The sequence below is a fragment of the Stegostoma tigrinum genome, chromosome 9 (genome assembly GCF_030684315.1).
Source record: "Stegostoma tigrinum isolate sSteTig4 chromosome 9, sSteTig4.hap1, whole genome shotgun sequence".
Classification (NCBI taxonomy): domain Eukaryota; kingdom Metazoa; phylum Chordata; class Chondrichthyes; order Orectolobiformes; family Stegostomatidae; genus Stegostoma; species Stegostoma tigrinum.
The window spans coordinates 79,768,545-79,795,011 of record NC_081362.1 but is presented as its reverse complement, the minus strand read 5'-3'; the positions used below and the strand labels follow the sequence as shown (position 1 = coordinate 79,795,011).

Below are 26,467 nucleotides of genomic sequence, written 5' to 3'. Positions count from 1 at the left end.
GTGTTTGGTGTTACAAAGCCTCTTAGTTACTGGTTAAAGGCAACTGCTCACAGCAACTGGTGGCAGAAGGTAACCAGCATTCTTCAGGTTTTGATTTTTTTTCACTGCAGAGAAATAGAGAGACATATCCCAAATTTTCCAGTTTGACTACTGTGTCTACTCTGTTCACATACCCCGGGTGTGCAGCTGCCCAGGAACCAGAGGGACTGATGACCACTGGCATCCACAACTAATTACAACTGTACAAATCATATCAGCAATCTGTTACTGAATGAATCTCACTCTGCACACAGACTGTGTTTGCCGTGTCATCCCTCCTTCCCCACCTCTTGCAAAAACAGTTTAAACACAATATAACGAAGTGTGGAGCTGGATGAACACAGCAGGCCAAGCAGCATCTCAGGAGCACAAAAGCTGATGTTTCGGGCCTAGACCCAAAACGTCAGCTTTGGTGCTCCTGAGATGCTGCTTGGCCTGCTGTGTTCATCCAGCTCCACACTTTGTTATCTTGGATTCTCCAGCATCTGCAGTTCCCATTATCACTGATACAGTTTAAAACACAATGACTTCCAGTAACTTGTTCCTTTTAAAAGTACAGCAACTCCTTTCACAGTTCTTGGATTTTAAAAAATGTTTAAGCCCAAAATCAAAAAATAAGAAAAATAGAAAAAGATTACGTTGTGCTGCAATGTCACTCTTGGTGATGGTTATGCAAACTGGGGGGAAAGCACAGTTAAGGCACACATTATGTTCATCCTATTTTACAAATTTCTAATCCAGTGCCAAAGTATTACATATGATAATCGTGACATGCAATAACAGAGTTTAGATGATCTCTTTGAAATAGATCTCCTTCACCCTGGCTGTAGTTAGAATACAACATCGCATAAGATTACAAAGCAAATATACGGTCAGAAATAACATGGAACCAAACTGAAATGCGCAATTCTGTTGACATTAGAGACAAATCTAAGTTCTTCTGAACTCCAGAAATCTTATCTAATTGCTACCAGCAATAGTAATGATTTCTTCTATCAAGTTTTGAGTTGTGCAAAAATATTTAAACAGTACCTTATAAAAAAGATTTAGTAACAGAAGAGATGAAGGACTGTTTGCACTTATCAATAATGACTACCAGGAATCACAATATACTCTAACAGGGCATTTTCCCATTTCAGAAGCTACATAAACTGCCATTCATCATTCTTGTCTGTGATGAACATGAATCTAAATTGTTATAGAAGTTACATATGAAAATGCTACAGAATGCATTTTTTTTTTAAAAACAAACATTCTTAGCACTGGCAGGGTCAACATTTATTTTCCCTCTTTAGTTGCTCCTCACTGGCTTCGAAGCTGTAATTAGACTGGGCAAGGTCAGCAAGTTTCCTTTCCAAAAGGATCTTGATCAAATAGCAAGATTTTCATCATAACTCCATAGTCACTTCTACTGCTATTGGTTGTTTTATTCTTATTAGTCTGAAATGAAATGCTCCATCTGTTAAAATGGGATCAGAACACTCATTATTCAGGCCTCTAGATTGCTAATCCAGTAATAAAACTACTGCACTGCAGTATCTCAGATAAATGGCAGCTATGAACATTAAGTCTCAACTGCCCTTTTGGCCACTTGGATCACTAACGAATGACAATATTTGGCACTCGTTCGTTCTCATTATGCAGAATTTATCAAAAGTCATGATAAGCTACATGTTTTTCAGATACAGTGCAATTTACATCCTTTACTCTGTGGTTAAAGTCGATTTAAAAAAATCAAATCCTGCATAATGAAGGACATGCTTAGTTAGTAACTTTTCTAATCTACTATAGAGGAAAAGTTCTCTCTTACAGGACAAACAGATCTGCTTTAAAATAGTTATCCTTAAATGCAGGAGTAACTTTGAGGTTGGGAAGTATTTTGGAGAAGGCTAAAGGCAGTTTCTCTCCCATGCTCTTTATTCTACGCTTATCTGGGTTTGGCTACCATTTTAAGAATCAGTCATAATCTGCTTCCTTGGCAGCAAATGTGCATTTCAGTCAAAACCACATTTGAAGTTGCTCCATGTTTTTATGCAAAGTTACAATAAAGTACTTCCCAATGTCATCAGAATACATCTTAGCCTAAAATGTGAATGCAGTGTCATAGATCAACGCAAGGAGCTCGGGCTCAAGGAAATACTAGATTTAGAATAGTACATTCACACGAGAAATTAAGGGCCTGCAAGTGGAATAGTTTCTCAGTTTTATAGGTACTTATGCTTTGCTATAAAAATGCATTCCAAGGAACAGATAATGCAGAATAGAAATCAGAAAGGAGAAGGATTTTGAAAAATGCTTTCCAAAATTGCAACTCAAAGATCAGAAAAATGGCAGACTCTTGTTATGCCTGAAAATCCAGAAGCAATATGAAGTGACTTGTGAATAAGCAATTACAGGATGCTCATATTAGTTTGAGGTGTGGCCTTTTATGTGCTACATTTGGTTTGGTGGGCAGATTTGATGGACAGGCTTAAAAGATTGAGAAATTTGCGCTCATTGTAGTTATGAGCACAACTTACGTTCAAAATTCCTCAATCTTTTTAAACCCTTCTATTGGTGCCTGCACAGATAACACGTTGCCAAAGAAAATGCTCAGTCCATCCATCACACTGTAATTAGACCTTCCCATCAATGTTGCATTGTTGTCTCAGACGTGCACTTCCCAGATCCTCAATTTGTATTATTCAGAAAATATCTTATATACTTCAACCAGCTCTACTTCTCTTCGCATACTATGCAAGTTGCAGAAACCTTCAACATGCTCTTGAAAGCAATGCAATTCAGAATGTTACCTTAATAGTCTAGAGTAAGATGAGTAGAAAAGACTCAATATTAGCAACACATCATGCTGATCATGAATCCATATTCAATCCTTGCTATGTTTTAAGTCACAATGTTCAGTCCAACATAGCAATAGGTTACTACAGTTGATCAAGCCTCTCTAAGCTAGGAACGGAGAAAATAACAACATCTTCTGGTGAATGTAATCCAACAACACTTGCATGGGAGCATTTGGATAGATCTATTAAGTTGGGCTGAAATTAGTTGAAACCTCAGCTTGGTTGAAAAATAAGCTTATACAGGGAGGTTGGAAGACATTAAGACAAATTGCAGTGACTGTTTTTCAGATAAGTGCAAAAGTTAGGGAATGTACAAGTTCTTACTTACCCATACTATTTGTAGAGCTACACCACATCAGAAGAAAGCCTGTGCAAATCAAGTTTAACAATCCGAAGAGCAAGATCTTCCAAGACTGTGAAAGAGAGAAAGTGCATTAACAGCACTGAAGCATTCAGAGTGCATCACCTTGCATGAATTTTGATCCTTGTCATTTTTGTTTGACAGAAGTTACTCACCTACTGTTCAACTCAATTAAAGGATGGCCCAAAATATTTCACATTTAGCATTGTCAGACAACGAGCATGAGGTATGTACTGCATGCACTGGATGAAGACGCACAGAATGAACTTGAAATAAAGCAAGCAGAAATGGATTTTCTGATTGTTTCAACTTATGGACGTGTAAATGCAAGATGTACACCAGTTGAAAGCACGAGCATTTGTTTTGAATGAAACTGCATCTGCACATACTAGAATTTCATTTAGCTAAGAAAATTGGAGAGGGAGTTAAAGGGGGAGGAGAAGAAAATAAGTCACTCAATGTAATTCGCATTTGTGCTGGTCAATGCTGAATGCAATTGGCAACAATCCAAATCACCTCATGATCCTAGTTTAGAATACACTGTTTACTCAAATAAATCAGCGCAATTCAAGGCAGCAGACTGAAAATTTTCAAAAGAAATGGCAGAAATTAGGTCATTCAAGTAGTGATCTGCAACACTGTGTTCTGAAGATGCTATATATTTCATTTTTTCTTTAAAGATTTAAGATTTGAAGAATTGTGGAGAAATAGATTAATTAAAAGTTTTGTGGGAGAACCTACAGTGGTCTCTTTTGAAGCAGTTGTTGGACAGTAATAGTAGATTTTGAGATGAGGCATCTTAGGCATCATAAGACTGATGATAATTGCTTTATTTCCTGTAGACTCTTGCTGGGACTGTTTAGAACAGTGATTGGCTCAGAGTGTGGATTAGTAGGGGGGGGGGGGGGGGGGGAAGAGGGAGGAAGTGCAGCCCAACTGATCCATTCTGTTTCTAAAGAACCTTCTCCTCAAGTTCAGAACGAAACACGATTTTCTGAAAGAATAACTTAAGGAATTTTTCCAAGTTGTATTGTCTAAGCAAGGTGTGTCAGAAAGACTCTAGAGAGAAGAGTGTATGGTTAAGAACTTGACTACATGCACCAGAACAGAGTGACAGACAATGGAATAGTCTACTCTGAACCCTTTTTCCTTAAAAGGATAAAATTTTGACCGAAGTACTTTTTTCTAAAAAGACAACCTTTGCAGAAAAATAAGTTTTGTTGTTTTTTTTCCAGAAGAGCACAAGTGTGTTTTGGGGAAATTTAGAGGGATTATCATCCATACCTTGATAATGATTGACTGTGTACAATAACCACTTATTGCATCTACTGGTTTATTAAGAAATCTGGTTGATGGATCGTATTATTTAAAACACGATATAAAGAAGGTATTAAACTGGTCATTTTTTTGTAAATGGGAAAAATATTTTCATTTTAAGTTGTGACTCATGAAGCAGAGGGGCGAGAGCAACAGTGCACTCCTTCAGCTTCAGCTGTAACATATAAAATGGTAGAATGTGGTATTCTTGGTCCTGCGCTGGCTAATTTCATTAGTTCAAACTGATCAGGTGGAAGTGCCATGAGAATGCAGGAATTTATCCATAGGGCAAGAATAGAATGTTTAATTTGAGCACTGTATTGGTGATCATAAACATTGAAAAATAAACAACAGAAATTTGTTAAGCTTGACAAAATATAAAAGAGGCTTTTCAGTTTGAGCTTCAGTCAAATGGATGCCTTACAACACCTACTGCTGGCACTGAAAAATATCAAGTAGAATATACAGATGATAGCGTCAAAAGGGATAAGAAGTGTATCTGTCTGCCAACAGTTGGTGCGATTTATTTCTAGCCACATTACAATCAGAAACACTTAAGGACGAACTTTAAGTTTCAAGGTCCACATTCTGATGCTGGAGTGAAATTGCAGATTGTGAACTGGGGAGGTAATTACAACTTGACCATGGAGAAGAACGGAGAAGGGGATTGTTTAAGAGGTCAAATCCGGTATTGAGAATAGCAGGCAAGTCCTGTGGCTAGAAGGTTGTCACCATTTCATTCATGGGCTGTAGTTACCTACTGGGGACACTTCTCCAGGCATGTAAAGAGTGCTCTCAACTAAATGGAAGGGAAATCAGAGTTCAGCATTGCTCATCTGTTGCTGGCATTATCCACAACCCAAGTGCAGGTCTGGTACAGACAAAATAGGCCAAATGCCTTCAGTGTCATTGATTGTTTACAGCTTGTAGAAGGTGTTGCGTCTACCTTCCAAATCATCATCTGTACATGCCTACGGAATTTTTTAAAAGTCGCTATTTAACCTGGTAATTTAAGATAGGTTGTAGGGAAAAGTAGGTAAAACCTATACAATTTTGATAAATTAAGTTAGTTTTATGAAAGCTTTTGAAAACTGAAATAAAGCACTGGAACACTATAAATGGTTAATTCTATTTTTTGCTGTCTCTCAATAATTACTGGTGCAACATAGAGAACTACTATAAATTATTATTAATTATGGTCTACCAAACCTTCAGCTATGCTCTACAAATATATGCAAAACTACTTTGATCTTTCAGGAATTAAGTGTTGTTAACATGGATGAGAAATACAATTAAAACATGTGGAATATTCAAACATTATAAAGTTTTAAATGGAAAACACAAAGCCAGTAAAAACAGTATCCCAAAGTCTAATTTGGGGACTTAAATGTTGACCTGGATTTTGCAGTCAACAATGAATCAGCAACATTTGACTTTGAGTGTGGATTCCCTCTATTCTGACACGACTTTGAATATGGACCTGTCTTTAAACGATGGAGGAACAAAATAGGCTGATTACTCAGTTACACTGAAGAATTCTCAGATAACAATGCAGGGAGTGAAATTTGTTTTAAAGATATGTTAATTTCTGCACAGTAAGTGAAGAAAAGACTAGGGATCTACATGGGGATTGAGGAAGAAACTGAAATATATAAAACGGCGAACAATAAAAAAAATTCAGCCAGGTTTTAAAGGCACTTCTGAGAGAATGAGACTCCCATTTGGAAAATTAGTTTTTTTAGGTTAAAAAGATTGTTCATTTGTAATTATGTGATAGTACAACTGTTAAAAAGACAGTTAGTTCTGATCAAACAAGTCAACATTTTTATTACTATTTACAGCAAGAATAGGGAATTAAAAGTAGTTAGCCCTACTGCCTCACAGTATGAGGGGGGCCAGGTTTGAAACACAGACAGTCACCTGAGGCTAGAAAAGTTTGCACATTCTTCATGTGTCTGCATGGGTTTCCTCTGGGTGCTCCAGTTTCCTCCCACAGTCTAAAGATGTGCAGGATAGATGAATTGGCCATGCTAAATTGCCTCATAGTGCCCAGGGATATGCAGACTAGTTAGGTTAGCCATGGAAAATGCAGGGTTACAGGGACTGGGTAGGGGTCTCTCAGTGGGATGCTCGTTGGAGAGTCAGCGTAGAATTGATGGGCCAATGACCTGCTTCCACTCTATAGGGATTCTATGATCTAAGTGACATTATTAACAGTCTTTGCATATACTATCAGCACAATTAACCCAAAGGAGGAGATTAAAGTGACTGCACTTGACATCAAGACTGTATTTAACTGAGTTCAGCATTAAAGAGCCCTAGTAAAATTGAAGGCAACTGAAGTCATGTTGCTGTGTCAAATTCCAGGAATTCCCTCCCTAAAAGCATTGTGAATCAATTGGCAAACATGGATTGCAGCAGTTTAAGACAAAGGCAACTTTGGACAGACGACAAATGCTGGCATAGCCAGCAATGCCCATGTTCATCAAGAATAAAAGGAAAAACACTCTCCAGTAGTTGCAGTTATAGCTCACACAAAGGAAAAAGGATGTGGGGTGTTGAACGCTAATCATCTCGGCCTCAGCTATAATAACGAGAGTTTTTCAGGACAGTATACTACGTTTAATTATTTTCAGCAGGTCCATCAATGGCCTTCCCTTCAGGTCAGATTTTGGGATATTTGTAGATGAGTAAGTTGAATTCTGTAGCATTTGAGTCTCCTCAGACACCGAAGAATTGAATACCCACATGCAGCAAAACTTGGGACAACATTCACATTTGGGCTGATAAGTAGCAAGTAACAGGAGCACTATACAAAATGTCAGGAAATAACTATATCAAGAGAGATTCTAACCATCGCCCCATGATATTTAATTGAATTACCATCGCAGAATTCCCCCATAATTAACTTCCTGAGTGTAACCAGTTATCACTGTTCTGATGTACTCTTGTAGCCAGAGGCTGGAAATTCTGTAGCAAGTCATACACCTGCCTCTCAAAACCTGCCCAGCATATACACGGCACAAGTCAGCGATGACCATGCTAAACAAGTGTTATGATACCAGCTGATGTTACCACTGGACAAGTCAGATCTCAGAATGAGATATGGCTATTTGATTTTAATTCAGTATTATTTACATGGTGATCTTTTACTGAAACACAAGTTGACAAGGCTGCAGATTTGATTTTAACATGAAAGCAGTCTCTTTATGCAAGAGGAATCAATGTAAAACAAACCAAGCTAAATATACCATAATTAGAAAGATTTCAAAACGCAAGACAAAATAAAATCTCACTATCGCCAAACAATGTCACTTTGCAATTGATCAAAATCCAAAGAAATTTTCCTTCTCTATCAAGTCTGAGTTTGCTTCTTCTCAGGAAGCCTCTATCTTGGAATAGATAATCTAAAGCTTTTCAGAGTTCTAACAAAACACTCCTGGCCTGGAAGTTTCACAAACCATACAGTTTCACTGAGGTAACATTCCATCCGCTGCTTTGAAGAATCTCCTTTCCTAGGACTGATTATACTTGGTTCAGTCAGGTTGCCTTTAAATTGAACCTAAAAGCATTCTAACTAAATTTTTAAAGACTTGCTCATCTTGGTTTCTTCCTGTTATAAACCATCTCAGTATAATCAAACTTCTGCTATCCCTTCACAAGGTTTTGCAGTCACCTGTTCGCTGACAGCCTATTGATTTTAAAGCATAAATTTGGAAAGGCTGGCCAAGGTAATTCTTAAACGCTTTCACTAAAATAATCCACTGCCCATATGCCACTCATTCAAAATTCAAACTCTTTTAAAACAAAGGCATCTTTATATAAAACTCACAAACTTCATCAAATAAGAAAGAACTTATTCGTACCCCTTTGACATTTAACAGCATTACCAATACTGAAAGTCACACAATAGTATCGTTCAGGGGACTTACCACTAACCAGAAACTTTACTGGATCATTTGCAGGGATCACCTCACTTCCTGATTCCCCAAAGTCTGTCCAGCATATGGGCTCAAGCCAGGAGTGTGATCAAATATCAACCACTTGCCTGGGTGAGTGCAGCTCCAAAAAACACACAGGAGAAGCTCCACACCATTCAGGACAAAGCAGCCTAAATGACTGACACTCCATCTCTATCTTAAACATTCATTCCCTCTACTACTGATGCACAGTGAGAGCAATATATATTATACACATGATTCATGGCAGCAATTAACCAAGGATTTCAAAATATAGAAGGACAAGTACAACAGATGCACGAACACTACAAGCCACAAGATGCCCTTCAAGTCTCACATGCTTTTAATTTAGAAAACCATCACCATTCTTTTGTTAGGTCAAAGTCTTAACAGCATTGTGGATATCCCGACATCAGAAGAACGATAATAGTTGGAGGCTACAGCTCCCATTGCCTTTAAGGGCAATAAAAGGGACAAGCAGCATATGTTACTTCTGCCAACGACATACATATCCCACAAAAAAATTGTAAAAAAAACAGTGGAGCTGGAGGATTCAAGGACACCAACTTCTATATTTTCATTTATAAGTTGCTGTTAATTTTATATGGCAACAGAGAAAAGTGTTAACATGGAAACATGGTAAATAGAAGCAGAAGTAGGCTATTCAGCCCTTTAAGTCTGCTCGACAGTTCATGAAGACAATCCAACTCAAGAGACTGCTTCCTAACATCCTCGTACCCTTTGATCCCGTTGGGTCCAAATGCTATTTTCAAAACCTTCTTGAAATCATGAAATTTTGTGAATTCCACAGGTTCACCACTGTTTGGGTGAGGAAATTTCTCCTCAGTTTGGTCCTAAACTGTTTTCTCCATATCTTGAGACTGTGATCTCCAATTACGTCGATTTCTTCGTCATCATTACAACTGAAAACTCTCAGCCAATGTTCAATGTTTACATTCCCAGAAATGCTGTTATTGTGACAATTAGATTACAGCAGAGTCTCTCATTCCAAATTACTCATTAATGATATGGGTTTCAGAAATGAAAAAGTGTTCTGCTTTGAGTAAAATTTGATTATCAAAAGCTTGACCTGTAACCTATACAATTACAGAAGAGATAAACATTTTAAAATCAACACAATCATTAATGACTAGGTATAAGTTATTTTTTAAATAGTACTTACCCGCCTATCAGCTGACACCAGCAGAAATTCTTGGGTAAACTTTCCACCAAGAGATCTGTGCGTTTTGTGAAAAGGATGAATCGTACCCTTTTCAAAAACAAAATCAAAATCAATTTTAAATATCAACATATTTCATAGCAGAGAAACACACTGACTTCACCACATAATCAATGCTGACACTCCAGCACATCACTAAGAGGATGCTTTGTGGTCAGAAGTGCTAGCTTTCAGATATGAAGTTAAACTGAAGCTCACCTGGTCTAGGTACACCAAAGAATTCCACTGCATTATTCAAACAGACAGCCCTGATTAATACCCCTTCCTCAATCAAAAACAGAGTAACCAATTCAACATTGCACACATGAACCTCTCTGAAATGTACAAATGAGCACGACATTTCAAACTGACAAAGCTAGAAATAAAAAAGCAGTTATTGTATCTGCTAACCCAGGTGCTCAATCTTCTGTATAATCTAAATAGAACTTAACCCTTCGTATGACAAATTTAACCATATTAAAAATAAATCAAGGTACAGCTTTCTTTTAAGTTTGTGCTAGATCTTTTATCTCAACCCAATTGAAACTAGTGAACCAGTGGGAAACAGTAAAGGATTTTAAACACAAGTTATATCAAAAATTAGTTTCCAAGACCACTGAATGCTGTTTCCAAAATCATTTTTCACGCCAAAACTGAAATAATGATGACAGAATATGCTTCACTGATTTTGGCTGCTGTAGACGGTCAGTACTTGGACTCCATTACCTTAGGCACATGGGAACATCTGGCTCATTTTAAAACTTTTCACATATTAAACACTATTTAATTTACCAGGAAACTGACTAGTCTTTTCAGTTAGTGAAGATTAAAATGAAGGTGGAGGCAGACAGAATAAACCTATTTCCAGTTTTATTAAAAATACTGTATAATGTTACTACTCTTGGATACAATGAACATTTTTAATGCAAAGAAATATTAGATAACTATGTTCAATTCATGGGAAATGTTAATGTTTGTATTTATGGAAATGAATTTCAGCAGAAACTGAAACTGTATCTGAGCCAGCACAACTTGTAATCTAAAAATGCAATCATGTTACATACATAAACTTTCTTAATACAGACCACTGATGTACATATTTCAGTCAATTCACAAAGTAGGTAAACTATCTCGCAAAAAAATTAAGAAAAGAAATGCCAATATAGTTGTCTTTATTTCAGCTGTGGTTAAAAGCATGTACTATCTGATTTTCAGCTAAACATCAGTATTAACAGTACATAACAATTGGGGTTATGAAAACTGAAATTGCAATCAGATTACAGTAGCAACTTTCTTTGCTACTTCTAACTTACTATCACTATGCATTGTACATGAAATGCCTTTAAGCAAAAGAATAATAAAATCAAATTATAGTCATTTATTTATTAATAATAAAACAGTTTTCCATTTTCTCAATAAACCTACATGATAATTCAGAGGAAGTAGTTTAAAATTTAGTGAGATGCAAGATGAACTCAGGAATTACTATGGCTCATGCAACCACAAATGAGTTTAGAGTGGGGGTGGGTAGATAATTTATTACATACATATAGATCTAAAAAATGAATGAATGCTTTAAACCAGAATCTAAAATTTTCCGGATTACAAATTATATTCACTTATCACTGAAAACCTACACCATTTGGAGAGAGATTACCAGGAGGCATAATAAATAATGGTCATGAACTGAAACACTATCCTACGAATACAGAACACTGTATCCATTAAAGTCGAAAAGTTATGAAGTCTACAGCACAACATGTGCAAGCAAGATTCCATGCATTGACTACCCGTAATAGAGATTTTTCAGTGACATTTCAATTTGCCATACTTAGAGTAGCTCTTTTGTTGTCAGCTTACATCCCCTGTCACTCTAGCAGAGGCTGACACAAATTACTGGGCTTCATAGAACACAGAAGACACATTATTTTGACTGCTGTTGTAAAGGGGTACATTTTACACTTTATCTGAGACTGGGAAAGAGAGTTGCTCTTTGAGTGACCCTTCAAATTTAGGAAAACCTTTGTGCCTATCAAACAGCAAAATATAGTTAAATACATTTCAAAATTACATAGGGTTTAACATCAAATAACTAAGTCAAACACAATCGGACACATAGGAAAGAAAAGTTGAGAACAGATTTTAATGCATTGTATCGATTGTACAGATTTTCTGTAAAGCAAAAATGGGTAATCCTGCAAACAACAACCTTAATTTAATCAGCTTTAAACTCTAGAACCGACTGAGCTAATAACAAGGGGCATTTATATTTTAGTACCAGAGGGCTACAAAGCCAATATACAAGCTATGTTTATGGGCTTCTGAACATGGATTAAAATTTCAGCTAAGAATCAACTAGGTATTCTGAAACAAATGATTAAAAATTAGAAAAGATAGTAGGAACTGCAGATGCTGGAGAATCTGAGATAACAAGGTGCAGAGAGCTGGATGAACACAGCAGGCCAAGCAGCATCAGAGGAGAAGGAAAGCTGATGTTTTGGGCTCAGACCTTTCTTCAGAATTTTCTGAAGAAGGGTCTAGGCCCAAAATGTCAGCCTGCCTGCTCCTCTGTTGCTGCTTCGCCTGCTGTGTTCATCCAGCTCTACACCTTGTTATTAAAAATTGGAAGCTATCGGGTCACCCATATACTGCAACTAATTCAATGGCTCTTGACATAGTTACCCTTCATTTGCATTACTTGGTTTGATCTAAACAGTCTGCATCAATGTTACATTGAGGCTTTGTGCAATCATGAAATATGAAAGGTAACTGGACTAATTTCGAAAGAAAAATTAGCAGAATTAAAAGGAATATATGAGCCTGAAGAACATTATTTAAGATATATCATAATTTCATTCTATTCTTAAACTTGACAACAGAAATGATAAGTCTTTAAAGTGCTTGAATGTTCAACTTCTCTCATATCTTCAGACAAATTTGACTTATGCTTTCATTTCTTTCCTAGTCCAAGCAATCTCAGCATTCACTTTCCTTCATTAAAAGAGCTCCTCACATCATTCATCATTTCTCCAAGTGAGCAAATACCCTGGCCCATTGTGGGCATGCAAGCGATTCATACATTAATGTATTGGTTCATAAACACAGCCAGCAGCTAACATGAAGCAAATGCCATATATTTGATACTTTATCCTATTAATTAGTAAAATTCAGAAACATATCCAAGCATTTTGCTGAAAACAGAGTCTCACTAAACTGCCCAACTAGAGGTATATTAAAGGGGATTTAAGGAATATCCAAAGTATAATGCAGCACCATGTCAAAACTTGTCAATCTGAGTTACTTCTTACATTAATTTAGTTCTGGGATGATTGGTTGATGGGAGACATGGTATGGCCCCACAAACTTTGAATTCTTTGAAAAGTTTAAGCAAATTCTCAATTAAATAAAGATCGACATTTTAGAAACTGGAAAAGAGAAACTTCTCAAATGCCATCTGTAAAAAAAAAAACAGATATTACTGGAAAAATTCAGGTCCAGCAGCATCTGTAGAAAGGGAAACAGAGTTAACATTGGGTCTGGTAACGACTCTTCCTGAGAACTGAAAGGTATTGGCACTTTTTGACAGTTGCCAGGTTACAATCTGGTTCCATTCTTGAGCCCATTCACAAGTCAATTTGTACACAAGTTGGAACACAATGCAGGAAAACATAAAGTAGCCACTTGTAAGTACAGGAAATATTCCTGTGTCAGACATTTAAAGTTATCCCTGTATGGAATCATGTTTGTAAACTGGATGTTTGTAAATCAGGGACCTCCAGTGTACTTTTGACAAAGATGGAGGCCCAGTGCAAAAGACAAATGGGTTTCTAATGGTGAACAGGGAAAAATACGTTAAATGGGTGAAAACAAAAATGTGAAAGAGACAGGATTGGTCCTAAATACTAAATAAACATGACAAAGCTGTTGGGGGGAAGATTGGTTTTGATGGTAGCATGTCGTTAAGAGAAGAGAATAAAAGAAAATGAAGAACAGATATAATGTAATCAGTTTCTAAAGTTATGAAATTCAATAGAGACATCAAGGCTGCAAACAGCATAAGCAGAAAATGATGCTTTGCTCCCCAAGCTTGCATTGTGATTCATTGGCATGTTTAAGCAGGTCCAGGACAGTAATGTTAACATAACAGCAAGATGGTTTGTTGAAATGGCAAGCAACTGGAAGGTCAAAGTCATTTTTACAGACGGAGCAGAAGCATTCATCAAAGCAGGTACCTAATTTACCTCTGATCTTGCCAATGTAAACGGGACCACAACGTGAGCAGTGAATACTATAGATGAGATTGAAAAATGTATAAGCAAAATACTGCATCACCTGAAAGATGTGTTTGGGACCTTGAACAATAGAGGGAAGAAATGAATGGCAAGCATTACATCTTCTGCGATTGCATATGAAGGTGCCATGGGGAAGTCAAGAAGAGTTCAGAGCAATAAAAGACTGGACCAGGGTGTCACCGAGGAAGTGCCCCTGTGGAATGGTGTTAAATGAAGCGAGTTGAGGCACTTTGCTAGAAGTGGCAGAAATGGCAGAGAATGATCCTTTGAATATGGAGCCGAGGGGGGGGGTGGAAAGAAAAGACAAGGGAAACCCTAACATTGTTTTGGGAAAGAGGCAGCAGGATGAAAGCCAAAGTATGAGGGATGGATCAGACGTGGCAGAAGGCCCTGTCACACATAATTGGGAGGGGAATTCTCAGATAAGTGAAAAGCAATTAGCCTGGTAGAAGATGGCATCATCAGAATAAATGCAACAGAGATACAGAAACTGGGAGAATGGTTAGGAATCCTTGCAGGTGTGAGGAGATTTCATCAAGTTAACTGCAGGAGTTATGGAACGGATACTGATGGAAAGCCTACTCTCAGAAATAATTAAGGAAAGGAAGGATAGAGTCAGATGCAATAGGTGAAGGTGAAAGAAGGACAGAAACTCAAAGCAAAACAGATTGAATTTTCCAATTCCAGACAACAGCTGGAAGTAGTACTGAACACATCATTGGTTTATCACAGAAAGACTTGCGAACTTTGTGGCTTTGTACTGTCCTCAATACAATTTTTGAAATTCTTAGAAGTCTGCAGTCTCTTAATGTGGATCACCAAACAGAAGAGCAGTGACACAAACAAACTTGAAAAATTCAGAAGTCGTGGCCTTCAGTCCTCACTCAATTATTTATATTGTGTTTATTAACACCAGATGCTGGAAATACTGAAACAAATTGCAAGTTTAATTATTAACCCGCTTATCAGCATATGACATATATATGAATGTATGTATAGCAGTGGAAAAGTGTTTCGTTATGTTCTACTGTTTTTCTCACTGTAAAATACATGTGACAATAAAATCATTCATTCAATGTTATCTCTGACTCTCTTTCCACAGAGGCTGCTAGACCTGCTTATTCCTTCCATTTATTTCTGATTTTATTTTAGATTTCCAGCTTTCACAGTATTTTGAATTTATTTCAGCATTTAAATTTTCCTTACCAGAGACTGCTTTAAAAATGTGATAGAAATAGCAAAAACTATCTGAACAATAATTTAGTGGTGGGCCGAAAGAATGAACTGTCTTGGAGAAACACACTGTACAAATATGTGCTGCTGCTCATAAAAATTGACGTGGTTTAGATACAAAAAAAATTTCAAAAAGATGGAATGGCAAAAACAAGTGAACTACTCATACAGTGGGGAAAAATAAACAAAATATTTCAATACACATGCATAACAGCTTTAAGCCAATGACCAGACAACAGAAGTACTAATTTATCCAATGATAACACTTTAGAGTATTTCTTATACCATAGATTATTTTAGCATAAGCACCAAATAATTTCAATACTAGTTATGAAAGTCACAAGTATGTACAAAGCACTTGTGACTCACCTGTGCACAATGTGGCCACCTTTCTACACCTGCAGCTTTCAATCCACCAGTTATCTATGATCAAGCATGAAGTATTTCAGAATCTGATAAGAGCTACGATAATTACTAATTAACATTAATATGAAACAAATAGCTAAAATAGGGCAGGAACAAACAGTGGCAAAAAAAGTAAGACAACGGCCAATTTTCTCATTAGCAGAAGCAAATTGGCTGCTCCTAACGTGTGTCCAACTTACTGGCTCCACTTCAAGGCTATCTTTTACTCCCACCCGCACTGTATTACACTAACTTTTCACCAATTTTTTATACTTCTTCATTTCATTATACATGTGTAACATATATAACATAGATATATATATCAGACGCAGTACTTTTCCTCCTTGGAACTGATGAATGAAATTACAAGAGCTGCGTTTCTCAAGTCAGTGAGTTTTCCAATGGACCCACCTAGTGGTCAAGCCCCAGATTTTCTGCCTCTGTCTTTTATTACATGTCAAACTATATGTTCTCGAACAATTTCAGACTATCGTCTTTCTAACAACAGTGCCATAAGTAGAGTGAGGATTGAGTAGAAAATTAAGACCCTCTATCTTAAATTGTGCCCATTATATAAACTTGCTCTAACATGAAGGCTAGATATGGTTTTTCTCGCTAATTTTAAAACTCCCACAGCTGTTCAATTTTTGAAGAAATACTCTGACTAAATATGAAATAAGAACATTGAGAATAGAAAAACATAGAAAAAGTGCAGGACATTTGACCCTTTGTGTCTGCTCCGCCTTTCAATATGATATGGCTGGTCATCCAACTCAGTACCCAGTTCTTGCTCTCCCTACCAGAAAATTCCAAAGGCACACCAATCTTTGGGAGAGCAAATTTCTCATCTCAGTCCTAAACAGCCTACCCTGCATCCTTCGATTGTAACCCCTAGTTCCAGACTTCCCAGTTTTTGAGATCATTCTTCTTGAAATCATCCATTGTAGACATGTTAGAATTTTATAGGTTTCTATGAGACACCCCCTCATTCTTCTAAACTCCAATGAATATAGTCCAAACAAATCCAGTCTCTCTTCATATGTCAGTACTGCCATCCCAGGAATCACTTTGATAAACCGCAGTTGCACTCCCTTTATAACCAGAATATCCTGCATCAAATAAGGATAAGAAATCTGCACAGAATACTCTAGATCTGGTCTCACCAAGACCTTGTACAAGTGCAGCTAGATATCCCTGCTCCTGTACTCTTATCTTCTCACTATGAAAGCTAACATACCATTTGCCTTTGTTGTTGGCTGCTGTACCAGCATTCTTACTTTCAGTGGCTGGTGCATAAAGACATCCAGGTCTCATTGCACACCCCCTTTTCCCAATCTATCACCATTCAGATAATAATCTGCCTTCCTGTTTTTGATACTTAAGTGAGTAAACTCACATTTATTTGCCTGCTCATTCAATTTGTTCAAATCACAGATGAAGCATCTCTACATCCTTCTCATAGGTTAACATTCTCACCTAGGTCTGTGTTGTCTATAAATTTGGAGAGATTACATTTAGTTCCCTCATCTAAATCATTTATTTAGATATTGCGAAAAGCTGGGATCCCAGCACTGATCTCGGACGTATCCCACGAGACAATAACTGCCAAAGAAAATATATTTTTAAAGTCTCAAATTGATATTGAATGGGATGACTACAATGAGCACCAAAATACAGTGAAAATGGATTCAATCCATTAAGTTTCTAATTTAGTCCAAATGACACAAAGAAAACAATCTGACCAGGTGTCGAATTGCTATAAAATGTTTACAGAAATATCAGGGGTGAAGTTGTTACATATTCTTCCCCATGTTGGTACCTGATAAATTCAAGTTTTGGGATGGTAGGTAACCCACCTGCTTAACTATAGTTAAGCACGTTGTAACATCTTACAACATTGAATTACCGTACAAATGAAAATTTGTTACTTTAGAATTAACATAGAGTTTCTAATACTTGAACAAATCAAGAGAGAAAATAAGTTTGAGACACATAACTTAAAAAAAAGCCTACTTGCACTTACTAATGCAGTATTGGAGATATTTTATCCATTCTCTCCACTAGTTGCAGTCATATCACACAAGATGATGGTTGTAGTTGTTGAAGGTCAGTCACCCTAGTTCCGAGATATCTTTGCAGGAGCTGCTAAGGGTACTGCCCGAGACCCAGTCACCTTCAGCTGCTTCATCAATGACCTACCCTCCGTCATAAAGTCAGAAATGGGGATGTTCACCGATGATTGCACAATACACAGCACCATTCACAAGTTTCAAATACAGATGCAGTTAATGTTTAAATGCAAGAAGCCCTGAACAAGATTTAGACTTGGGCTGACAAGTGGCAACTCACATTCATACCACTCAAATGCCAGGCAATGACCATCTCCAATAAGAGATAATCTAACCACTACCCCTTGATATTCAATGGCATTACCATCATTTAGTCCCTCACTATCAACATCCTGGGGAGTTTCCATGTAGCAGAAACTCAATAGGACTCATCACAGAATTACTGTGGCTACATGAACAGGTCAGAGACTTGGAATACTGTGAAGAATAAATTCCCACCTGATTCTCCAAAGCCTGTCCACCATGTAGAAGGCACAAGTCAAAAGTGTGATGGAATATACCGCACTTTCCTGGATGAGTACGGTTCCAATGACATTTCCCTCTTTCACGCATTGTGGGTGTACCTACAGCACATAGACTGCAGTAATTCAAGAATACAGATTAACACCGCATTCTTATGGGTAATTCAGGATAGGCAATAAATGCTGGCTCAGCCAGCAACACCCACAACTCAAGTCAATGAAAAAAACAGATGTGGGCAGAACTCCACACAATCCTTGGAGATCAGTACAAACAACTATGACCTAGAATTAACTGCTTAGATTCAAACTTCAGGACCAATGAAAAAATGGAGTTGAAATATAATGGACGATAAAGGCTTACCCGATAGACACCACAGATATTCTGTGTTAACGACACAAATTTTTTCATGAATATTTGGAAGCAACAAACTCTTAAAAGAGACAATACATCCTTTAGTGTTTTTCTGACTAACTTTTATTTGGCCAAGATTTAAGGTTTGATACTCTGCAGAATACCACAGTATGCAGATACTCTGCATGCAAACTTTTCTTCCTGCATGCTTGGAGAGATCACAAGTGTGTTGTTTCTGCATTAGTGAGAGTTCGTTATATTTGTAGAGTATATTTTAAACCATTTGTTAATAATTTCTGCATCTTTGCTGGAAAGAGTTTCAGCAAAAGAATTAATTATTTGTAGAGTCATAAAGGTGTTCAGCATGGAAACAGGCCCTCTGCCCCAACCCGTCTATGCTAAGTAGGTTTCCTAAACTGAACTAGTCCCATTTGCCTGATTTGGCCCATATCCCTCTAAATCTTTCCTATTCACGCACACGTCCAAATGTCTTTTAAAATGTTGTAATTGTACCCGCCGCTACCATTTCTGGCAGCTCATTCCACATATACACCACTGTGAGAGTGTAAACATTGCCACTGACGTTAATTAATTTAAGGATTTTGGCAGGCTTACTTCTTACACCATGTTCTAAGCTGGTCCAATGTTGACCATGGAGCAAGTGCCAATTGTCATAAAGTTCACTCACGTCTTTTAGGGAAGAAAATAGACCATTCTAGACTCATGGCAATGTGGTTGACTCTGAAATGGCTAAGCCAATTAAACTAACGGCAATTAAAGATGGGCAAAAAATACTAGCCCAACCAGCAACAACCATATTCTATGAATGAACTTAAAAAAAACTATCTATTCATTAAGTTGGCAATATCAATTCGCTTTTAAATTTGAACTCTTGCCATCAACTCAGGAGTGAGTGAAGAGTGAAACCTCTGGTGACTTAGTCAAACACCAGGAACGAAAACCCTAACCATATCCTACCCTCTCTAGCTAGCAGAACCAAGGTAGCATCTCAATCATTGTCTAGGTGAGGTCCACAACATTACCACCATAAATCAGATTAAATCCAAAACTTTTAGCCTTGTAGATAGGAGACATTTCAACGAAGTATGCTGGTAGTGGAGGACAGGGAGGAAATTTAGGCTGGTGAATAAGATGCTGATCAGTGTCCACTATGGCGTTGTTATTATAGGTGTGTGTATTGAGACAAGTGCATTTCATGATCATACCAATCTCCTCCTTGCAAGTGGTGGTTAGATTTTGCAATGTTATGTTAACCATGCTGCAATACCCAGGAATACCTAGCCTCTGAACTGTTCTTTGTTGTGACATTTACTTGGCTGGTCCACAGAAAGATCATGAGTGGGAGTCTGAAAAGTCAGGTGGTGATGCTGATGGCTTTGAAAAACAGGTTCAGTACGAGATGAGACAAAACTATTTACAACATCAGCTATCATGCAAACCAGTTTTGCACAGCAGGAAGTAGATCTCATGGATGAGGCAGAAATGGAAGAAAAACCAGAGGAGACAAGTAGTTTCAGGTTTAGGATAAGATGAAAATTAGAGGATACCTGGACTTGGTGGACAAACAGAAGGGGGTAAAAGCTGGGGCTGCTGAACATGGCTTAAACCTTAGTGACGATGTAGTCTGTTTTGTAAGAGGAAATTGAAGCAATGGTTAAATGCAGCAGTTATCCTTGTTCTAGAGAATGGCTGAACCAGATGCGTGTCTAAGGTCTTCGGGGAGTGGGGTAACTTACACTTAGGTGACAAAGGGCAGAGGTGACATTGAGCCAATGCATGTTACAGAAGTCTTGTGACAACCGCAGTATGCAAGAGACCTTATTCAGCTCTCATGTACAAAATGAAGATTTAGTTTGATTTCATAAGATTAATGTTTTTGTATTCTTTTGACTTATTGACATGAATTTTATGATATGAATCTAAGTTAGAAATAACCAAATTTATTCCCAGGATGCTTTAGGGTTTCTGCATTAGCACACAATCGCTGATTGTTTATTTTCTGCCAAGTAGGATAGTTGATTTCCTTTTTGTTGCCACATTGTGAAGTATGATGCAGTGCAAAGTATCAAAACAACTCATCTTGCTTTTTGTATAGGGTCTCTCCTTTTCGAAGAGTTTTATTTACAATAATAATGCTCATATGATAATCAATCACCTAGATTGTGAGAGACAGTCAAAAGACTTTTGAAGGTCTTCAACTTCCCTTCCTGATTTGAAGAGACAGGAATGAAAAGAACTGAAGTTTATATCACTACTTGAGGTAGAACTAGGTTAATATTTCTTCGTACAATTGCTGCTTAAAGACTCTGAGCAAGTCAGTATTTGGTGAAACACAAGATTAAATTGCATAACACATGTGAAGCCAGATACATAATTATCTTACAAGCATCAATATCAAAATACAGAAATTGAGTGTAGCTTGGATGAACATTTTCGTCCATAGGGAAGATAAAAAAAGTAAAATATGATGTTGTGGAACATGAGGAAATTTAGTCTCAATTAATTTCCAAAATATACCACTGACAACTCCTCCCAAGCATAGTATACATATTGAACATCAGAAACTTGGTTGATGTTCTGAGATTGAAGAATATAGATCAAGTTGGCAGCAAACTGTGCAGGATGTTGAAATTAATTTTGCTAGAACCAAGCTAAAACAATCTATCCACTATGAAACTTGCACCTATGATAGGTCTATGTTTAGGCTGAATAGAACCTGCACTTTTTTCAACGATAGGTCTGCCCTTTAGGTATTTTCAGTGAGTCTGACAAATGGTCAATCATCAATACTGCCCACGGAGTACTGTAGACTGATGCAAATCACAAAGTAACAAAGTATACAGCTGGATGAACATAGCAGGCCAAGCAGCATCTTAGGAGCAGAAAAAGCTGACGTTTTGCCCATAGGCCCTTCATCAGAAATGGGGGAGGGGAAAGAGGGTCCTGAAATAAATCAGGAGGGAGGGGGAAGCTGATCAAAGATGGATGGGGGAGAAGATAGGTGGAGTTGTCCGCGCCACACTCCCCTCCAACCCCACCACACCCGGCACTTTTCCCTGCAACCACAGGATGTGCTACACCTGCCCCCATACCTAGTCCCTCACCCCCATCCCTGGCCCCAAGAAGACTTTCCACATCAAGCAGATGTTCACCTGCACATCTGCCAATGTGGTACACTGCATCCGCTGCACCCACTGTGGCCTCCTCTACATCGGGAAAACCAAGCGGAGGCTTGGGGACCGCTTTGCAAAACACCTACGCTCAGTTCGCAATAAACTACTGCACCTCCCAGTCGTGAAACATTTCAACTTCCCCTCCCATTCCACAGATGACATGTCCATCCTGGGCCTCCTGCAGTGCCACAATGATGCCACCCAAAGGTTGCAGGAATAGCAACTCATATTCCGCTTGGGAACCCTGCAGCCCAATGATATCAATGTGGATTTCACAAGTTTCAAAATGTCCCCTCACCCTATTGCATCCCAAAACCAGACAAGCTCATCGCCACCTCCCTAACCTGTTCTTCCTCTCACCTATCCCCTCCTACCACCTCAAGCCGCACCTCCATTTCCTACCTACTAATCTCATCCCACTTCCTTGACCTGTCTGTCTTTCCCGGGCTGACCTATTTCCTCCTTACCTCCCCACCTACACTCACCTCTACTGGCTCCATTCCCGCCTCTTTAACTTGTCTGTCTCCTCTCCACCTATCCTCTTGTCCATTCATCTTCGATCCGCCTCCCCCTCTCTCCCTATTTAATTCAGAACCCTCTCCCCCTCCCCCTCCCCCATTTCTGATGAAGGGTCTAGGCCCGAAACATCAGCTTTTCTGCTCTTAAGATGCTGCTTGGCCTGTTGTGTTCATCCAGCGCTACACTTGGAGATTTGAGATAATAGGAACTGCAGATGCTGGAGAATCTGAGATAACAAAGTAGATCAGAGCATATATTATTTAAATAAACATAAGGAACTGCTGATATTAACAATCTGACATGAAAACATAACAGTTTCTATAACAACCAAAAAAGTTGAAATTTTGAGTCTAGTGAGCCTTCAAAACTGGCAGAGTCAGTGGATTTGAAACTTTAACTCCATTTTGGCTCCATAGCTGCTGCCATACTGCTGTATTTCTTCAACACATAATGTTAAATATTATTTAGATTCATTTTCCCTTCACTGTTTTGAAAGTTAATTGCGTGGAAGCAACTAAACTTCAAAAGAATGCATTTTGTTCTGCTTCAAAGAGTAAAGTCATTACTTTAATCTTCAAGTAAGTGACAAGCACAAATTTGAGCTGCGCTAATGTAGAATCCTTCCCCAGTAGCATGGTGAGAAGCTCCAAAAATCTGAATGAATTGCCAGCACCAACTACCAACTTAGAGCAAGGATACCAGTGCATTAATCTAGATAATTATCTGTTGCTGTAAGTGCAACTGTACCTCTTAACTCTTTAATGTGCTCTGAAATCGCCTAGCAATTAGTTTTATCAAAAAGCTACAGAAGAGTCAAATAATAAAACAGGACTGACAACTTGGGATAAACTTAGGCACCAAAAATGACAAAGGTCAGTTGACCGTGTAAAGTTCTCCTCACTAACAACTGGGTGCTTGTGCTCTTGGGCAAGCTGTCCCATAGACTAGTCAAGCAACAATTTGACCAAGTTAGTACTCAGGTCCTGTGCAGACCAACTGGCAAAGGTAATCACCGACATCTTCAACTTCTCCATCCTACACGCTGAAGTCCCCACGTGCTTCAATAAGACCACCATCAACCCCGCACCTAAGAAAATACACGCAGTGTACCTTAATGACTTCTGCCTAATAGCTATGACTTCAATAATTATGAAGTGCTTTGAGAGGCTGGTCATGGCCCACATCAGCCTCCCAACCCGCCTCCATCCCCCACAATCTGCCTACCAACATAACTTACCCCAAGCCCCGCACTCATTCCTGGAACATCTGGACAACAACGACACCTACATCAGACTCCTGCTCATTGGCTACCGCAAGACCTCTGTCGCAGCTCTGCCCACTGCAACTGGAACCTCAGCTTTCTGCCCCATAGTGAGGGTAGGTAACTGCAATTCCGCCACAATAACACTCAACACTGGAGTCCGCCAAGGATGTGCCTTCAGCCCCCTACTGTATTCCCTGTACACCCACGACTGTGTTGCCAAATTCCAAATGAACACCATCTATAAGTTTGCTGTTAAAACCACTGTGGTGGGGCAGATATCTAATAAAGACGAGTCAAAATACAGAAGGGAGACAGAGGCTTGGTGATGTGGTGCAAAGGAAACAATCCGTCTTTCTACGTTGGTAAAGCTAAAGAACTAATCACTGACTTCAGAAATAAAGGAGGAGTACGCACTCCCTCCCCCCAACCCCATATTCATCAACGGAATGCAGGTTGCGAGAGAGAAAACCATAAAGTTCTTAGGAGTGATGATAACCAATGACCTGCCCTGGACTTACCCATGTCAATGTAACAGTCAAGAAGTCATAACAACGCCTCTTCTTCCTCACGCAGATGAGGAAATTTGGCATGTCTATGAGGTCCCTCACTAACTTCTACAGATATACTATTGTAAGCATACTGTCTGGGTGCCTAACAGCCTGGTACAGCAAATGCTCTGCACAAGACTACACGAAATTGCAGAAGGTGGTGTGCACAGCTCAGGCCATCACGGAAGCCAATCTTCCATTCATGGGCTCTATTTACATGGCTCCCTGCCGTGAAGAGGCAGCCAATATCACCAAAGACCCACGGCACCCTTGTAATGGCCTCCTACAACTTCTTCCGTCAAACAGAAGATACAGAAGCCTGAACTCATGCATAAGCAGGTTCAGGAACAGCTTCTTTCTAGCCCTTATCAGACTGTTGAATGGACTCTAGCCTCTGTTAGTGTAACCTACAAAGTAACCTATATGTCTCTAAATCCATAAATCCTTTGCTTCCTGTGACCTGCCTGTATGGCTCATAAACAAAACTTTTCACTGTATTTCGGTACACGTGACAATAAATTAATTAATCGATCAATTCTTCACAGCCAATGCCCCAAGATTCTCCAGTGCCATTCCTGGTTAATGTTCTGTCCAGGTGGCAGGACAGATTCTGCAGGAATGCACCCTCTAAGCTATGCAGTTGATGCGAAGGGCCACTCGGTGTTCTGATGCATTCATTCCAGTTCTCTGCCACTGCTGCACATGGACCATGGAAGTCTGTAGAGTGGCTGGAGAAAACAGAAGGAACATAGTGCTGCCACATCTGCTGGGCTATCAGGAGTGTGTGGCTTGAGAGTCAACATTAACTCCAAGCCACATGTAGTTTCATTGCATCAGGTCAATTTTGGGCAAAGAAATATCCAACTGATTATCACCTATTTCCCTCACCACCGTTAATGAATTAGTGCTTCTCCATGTTGAACACCACTAAGAAGAAACACAGAGGGTAGCACACAACCCAAGACCTAATAATATAAAATCCGATGTCATCTGTTCACTGATCAACGCAGAGAATGAACAGATATATACTTTTTAAAGCCAGCTTATTTAATTGTAGACCAATGCATACGATTAGCAAACAGAATGAACGCACAATAAACCAAAAGAACTGCATTTATGGAAATCAGAAAGAAAACCAGAAATTGCTAGAAAAGCTCAGAAGGTCTGGCAGCATACGTGGAGAGAAATCAGAGTTAACGTTTCAGGTTCTGACAAAGGATCATTGGACATGAAACGTTAACTCTGATTTCTCTCCATAAATGCTGCCACACCTGCTGACCTTTTCCAGCACTGTTTTAATTTGAGAATGAACACACAAATTGTTTTAAATCAAAAAAGAAAATGCTGAAGAAACTCAACAAGCCCGGCAGCATCTTTGAAAAGAGAAACAGAGCTAATATTTCGGAACCTGATATCACTCTTGTCTGAATTGAATGGAAATGGAAAAGCTTGTTTTATGCCGTTGACAAAGGAAAAGCAAGTGGTACAGATGGGGAGGGTGCCCAGAACAAAAGATAAAGGGAGTGTTAATGGTGGTAAAGAAGTGTTTGAGATGTAGAACAGGCATGAATAGGTGAGTAAAGGATAAAAATCAATGCTAACAAGTTACAAACAAGGTGGGGAGGATAGGAATTGTCATCAAAATGAAAGACCAACCTTCTGTTCTGAAGTTGTTGAATTCAACTTTTACATTTAGAGGCTATAGGGTGCCTAAGTAGTCAATGAGTTTCTGTTACTACAGCTCACGTTAAATGTCAGTGGAACACTGCCACAGGCCAGGACAGAATTGTTAGCATTGGAGGAAGATGGTAACCTCCGTCGGGCATTTTGAAATTGGAAACGCCTTAATTCTGTTTCTTGGTCCATAGATGTTGTCAAACGATCCAGGTTTCTCCAGCATTTTCTGTTTTTATTTCAGATTTCTAACATCTGTATTTTGTTCCTAATTGTACGAACTGTTTGATTGACTCTTCCTCCAATCCTCTGCAAAGGGGAAAGCCTTGCCACCACTAAGGTCAATAATCTATTGTTTATTAGAAACAGTAATAACAATCTTACATCTTATCACTCTATGCTACTGTTACAGATCTCCAAATTTCTTTTAATGACTGTCTACAATACAAATGGTAAGCCTTCATCCCTGTGCCATCTAATTAACATGAAAGATTTCAAAATGGTGTTTCTGTTCATGAAACAAATTTAAAGCAATACTCAAAAGTACAATTAATTAACACTTTAAAAAAAGTTAGACGCCATCAGTTAAGATGCGAGTAGTGTCCTGAGTTTCCAGTCATTATTTTGACACAAGTTTCCTCAGACACCATAGTCAGAAAGT

General features: G+C 38.5%; 1 protein-coding gene across 3 annotated transcripts in view; it reads right to left on the bottom strand.

Moving 5' to 3' along the window:
- The window catches only part of slc30a6 (solute carrier family 30 member 6), a 155,335-nt gene that overhangs the window by 126,725 nt on the left and 2,143 nt on the right, over positions 1 to 26,467 (bottom strand). The window contains exons 3-5 of one of the 3 annotated variants that reach the window (XM_048536336.2): positions 15,630 to 15,683; positions 9,700 to 9,786; positions 3,208 to 3,292 (exon numbers count right to left, since the gene is read on the bottom strand). In XM_048536336.2, the coding sequence (XP_048392293.1) occupies positions 3,208 to 3,292; positions 9,700 to 9,786; positions 15,630 to 15,683 (226 nt within the window). Of the gene's footprint in view, positions 1 to 3,207; positions 3,293 to 9,699; positions 9,787 to 15,629; positions 15,684 to 26,467 lie in introns of those variants that run through there. The other 2 variants (XM_048536337.2, XM_048536339.2) reach the window with 2 other exon arrangements.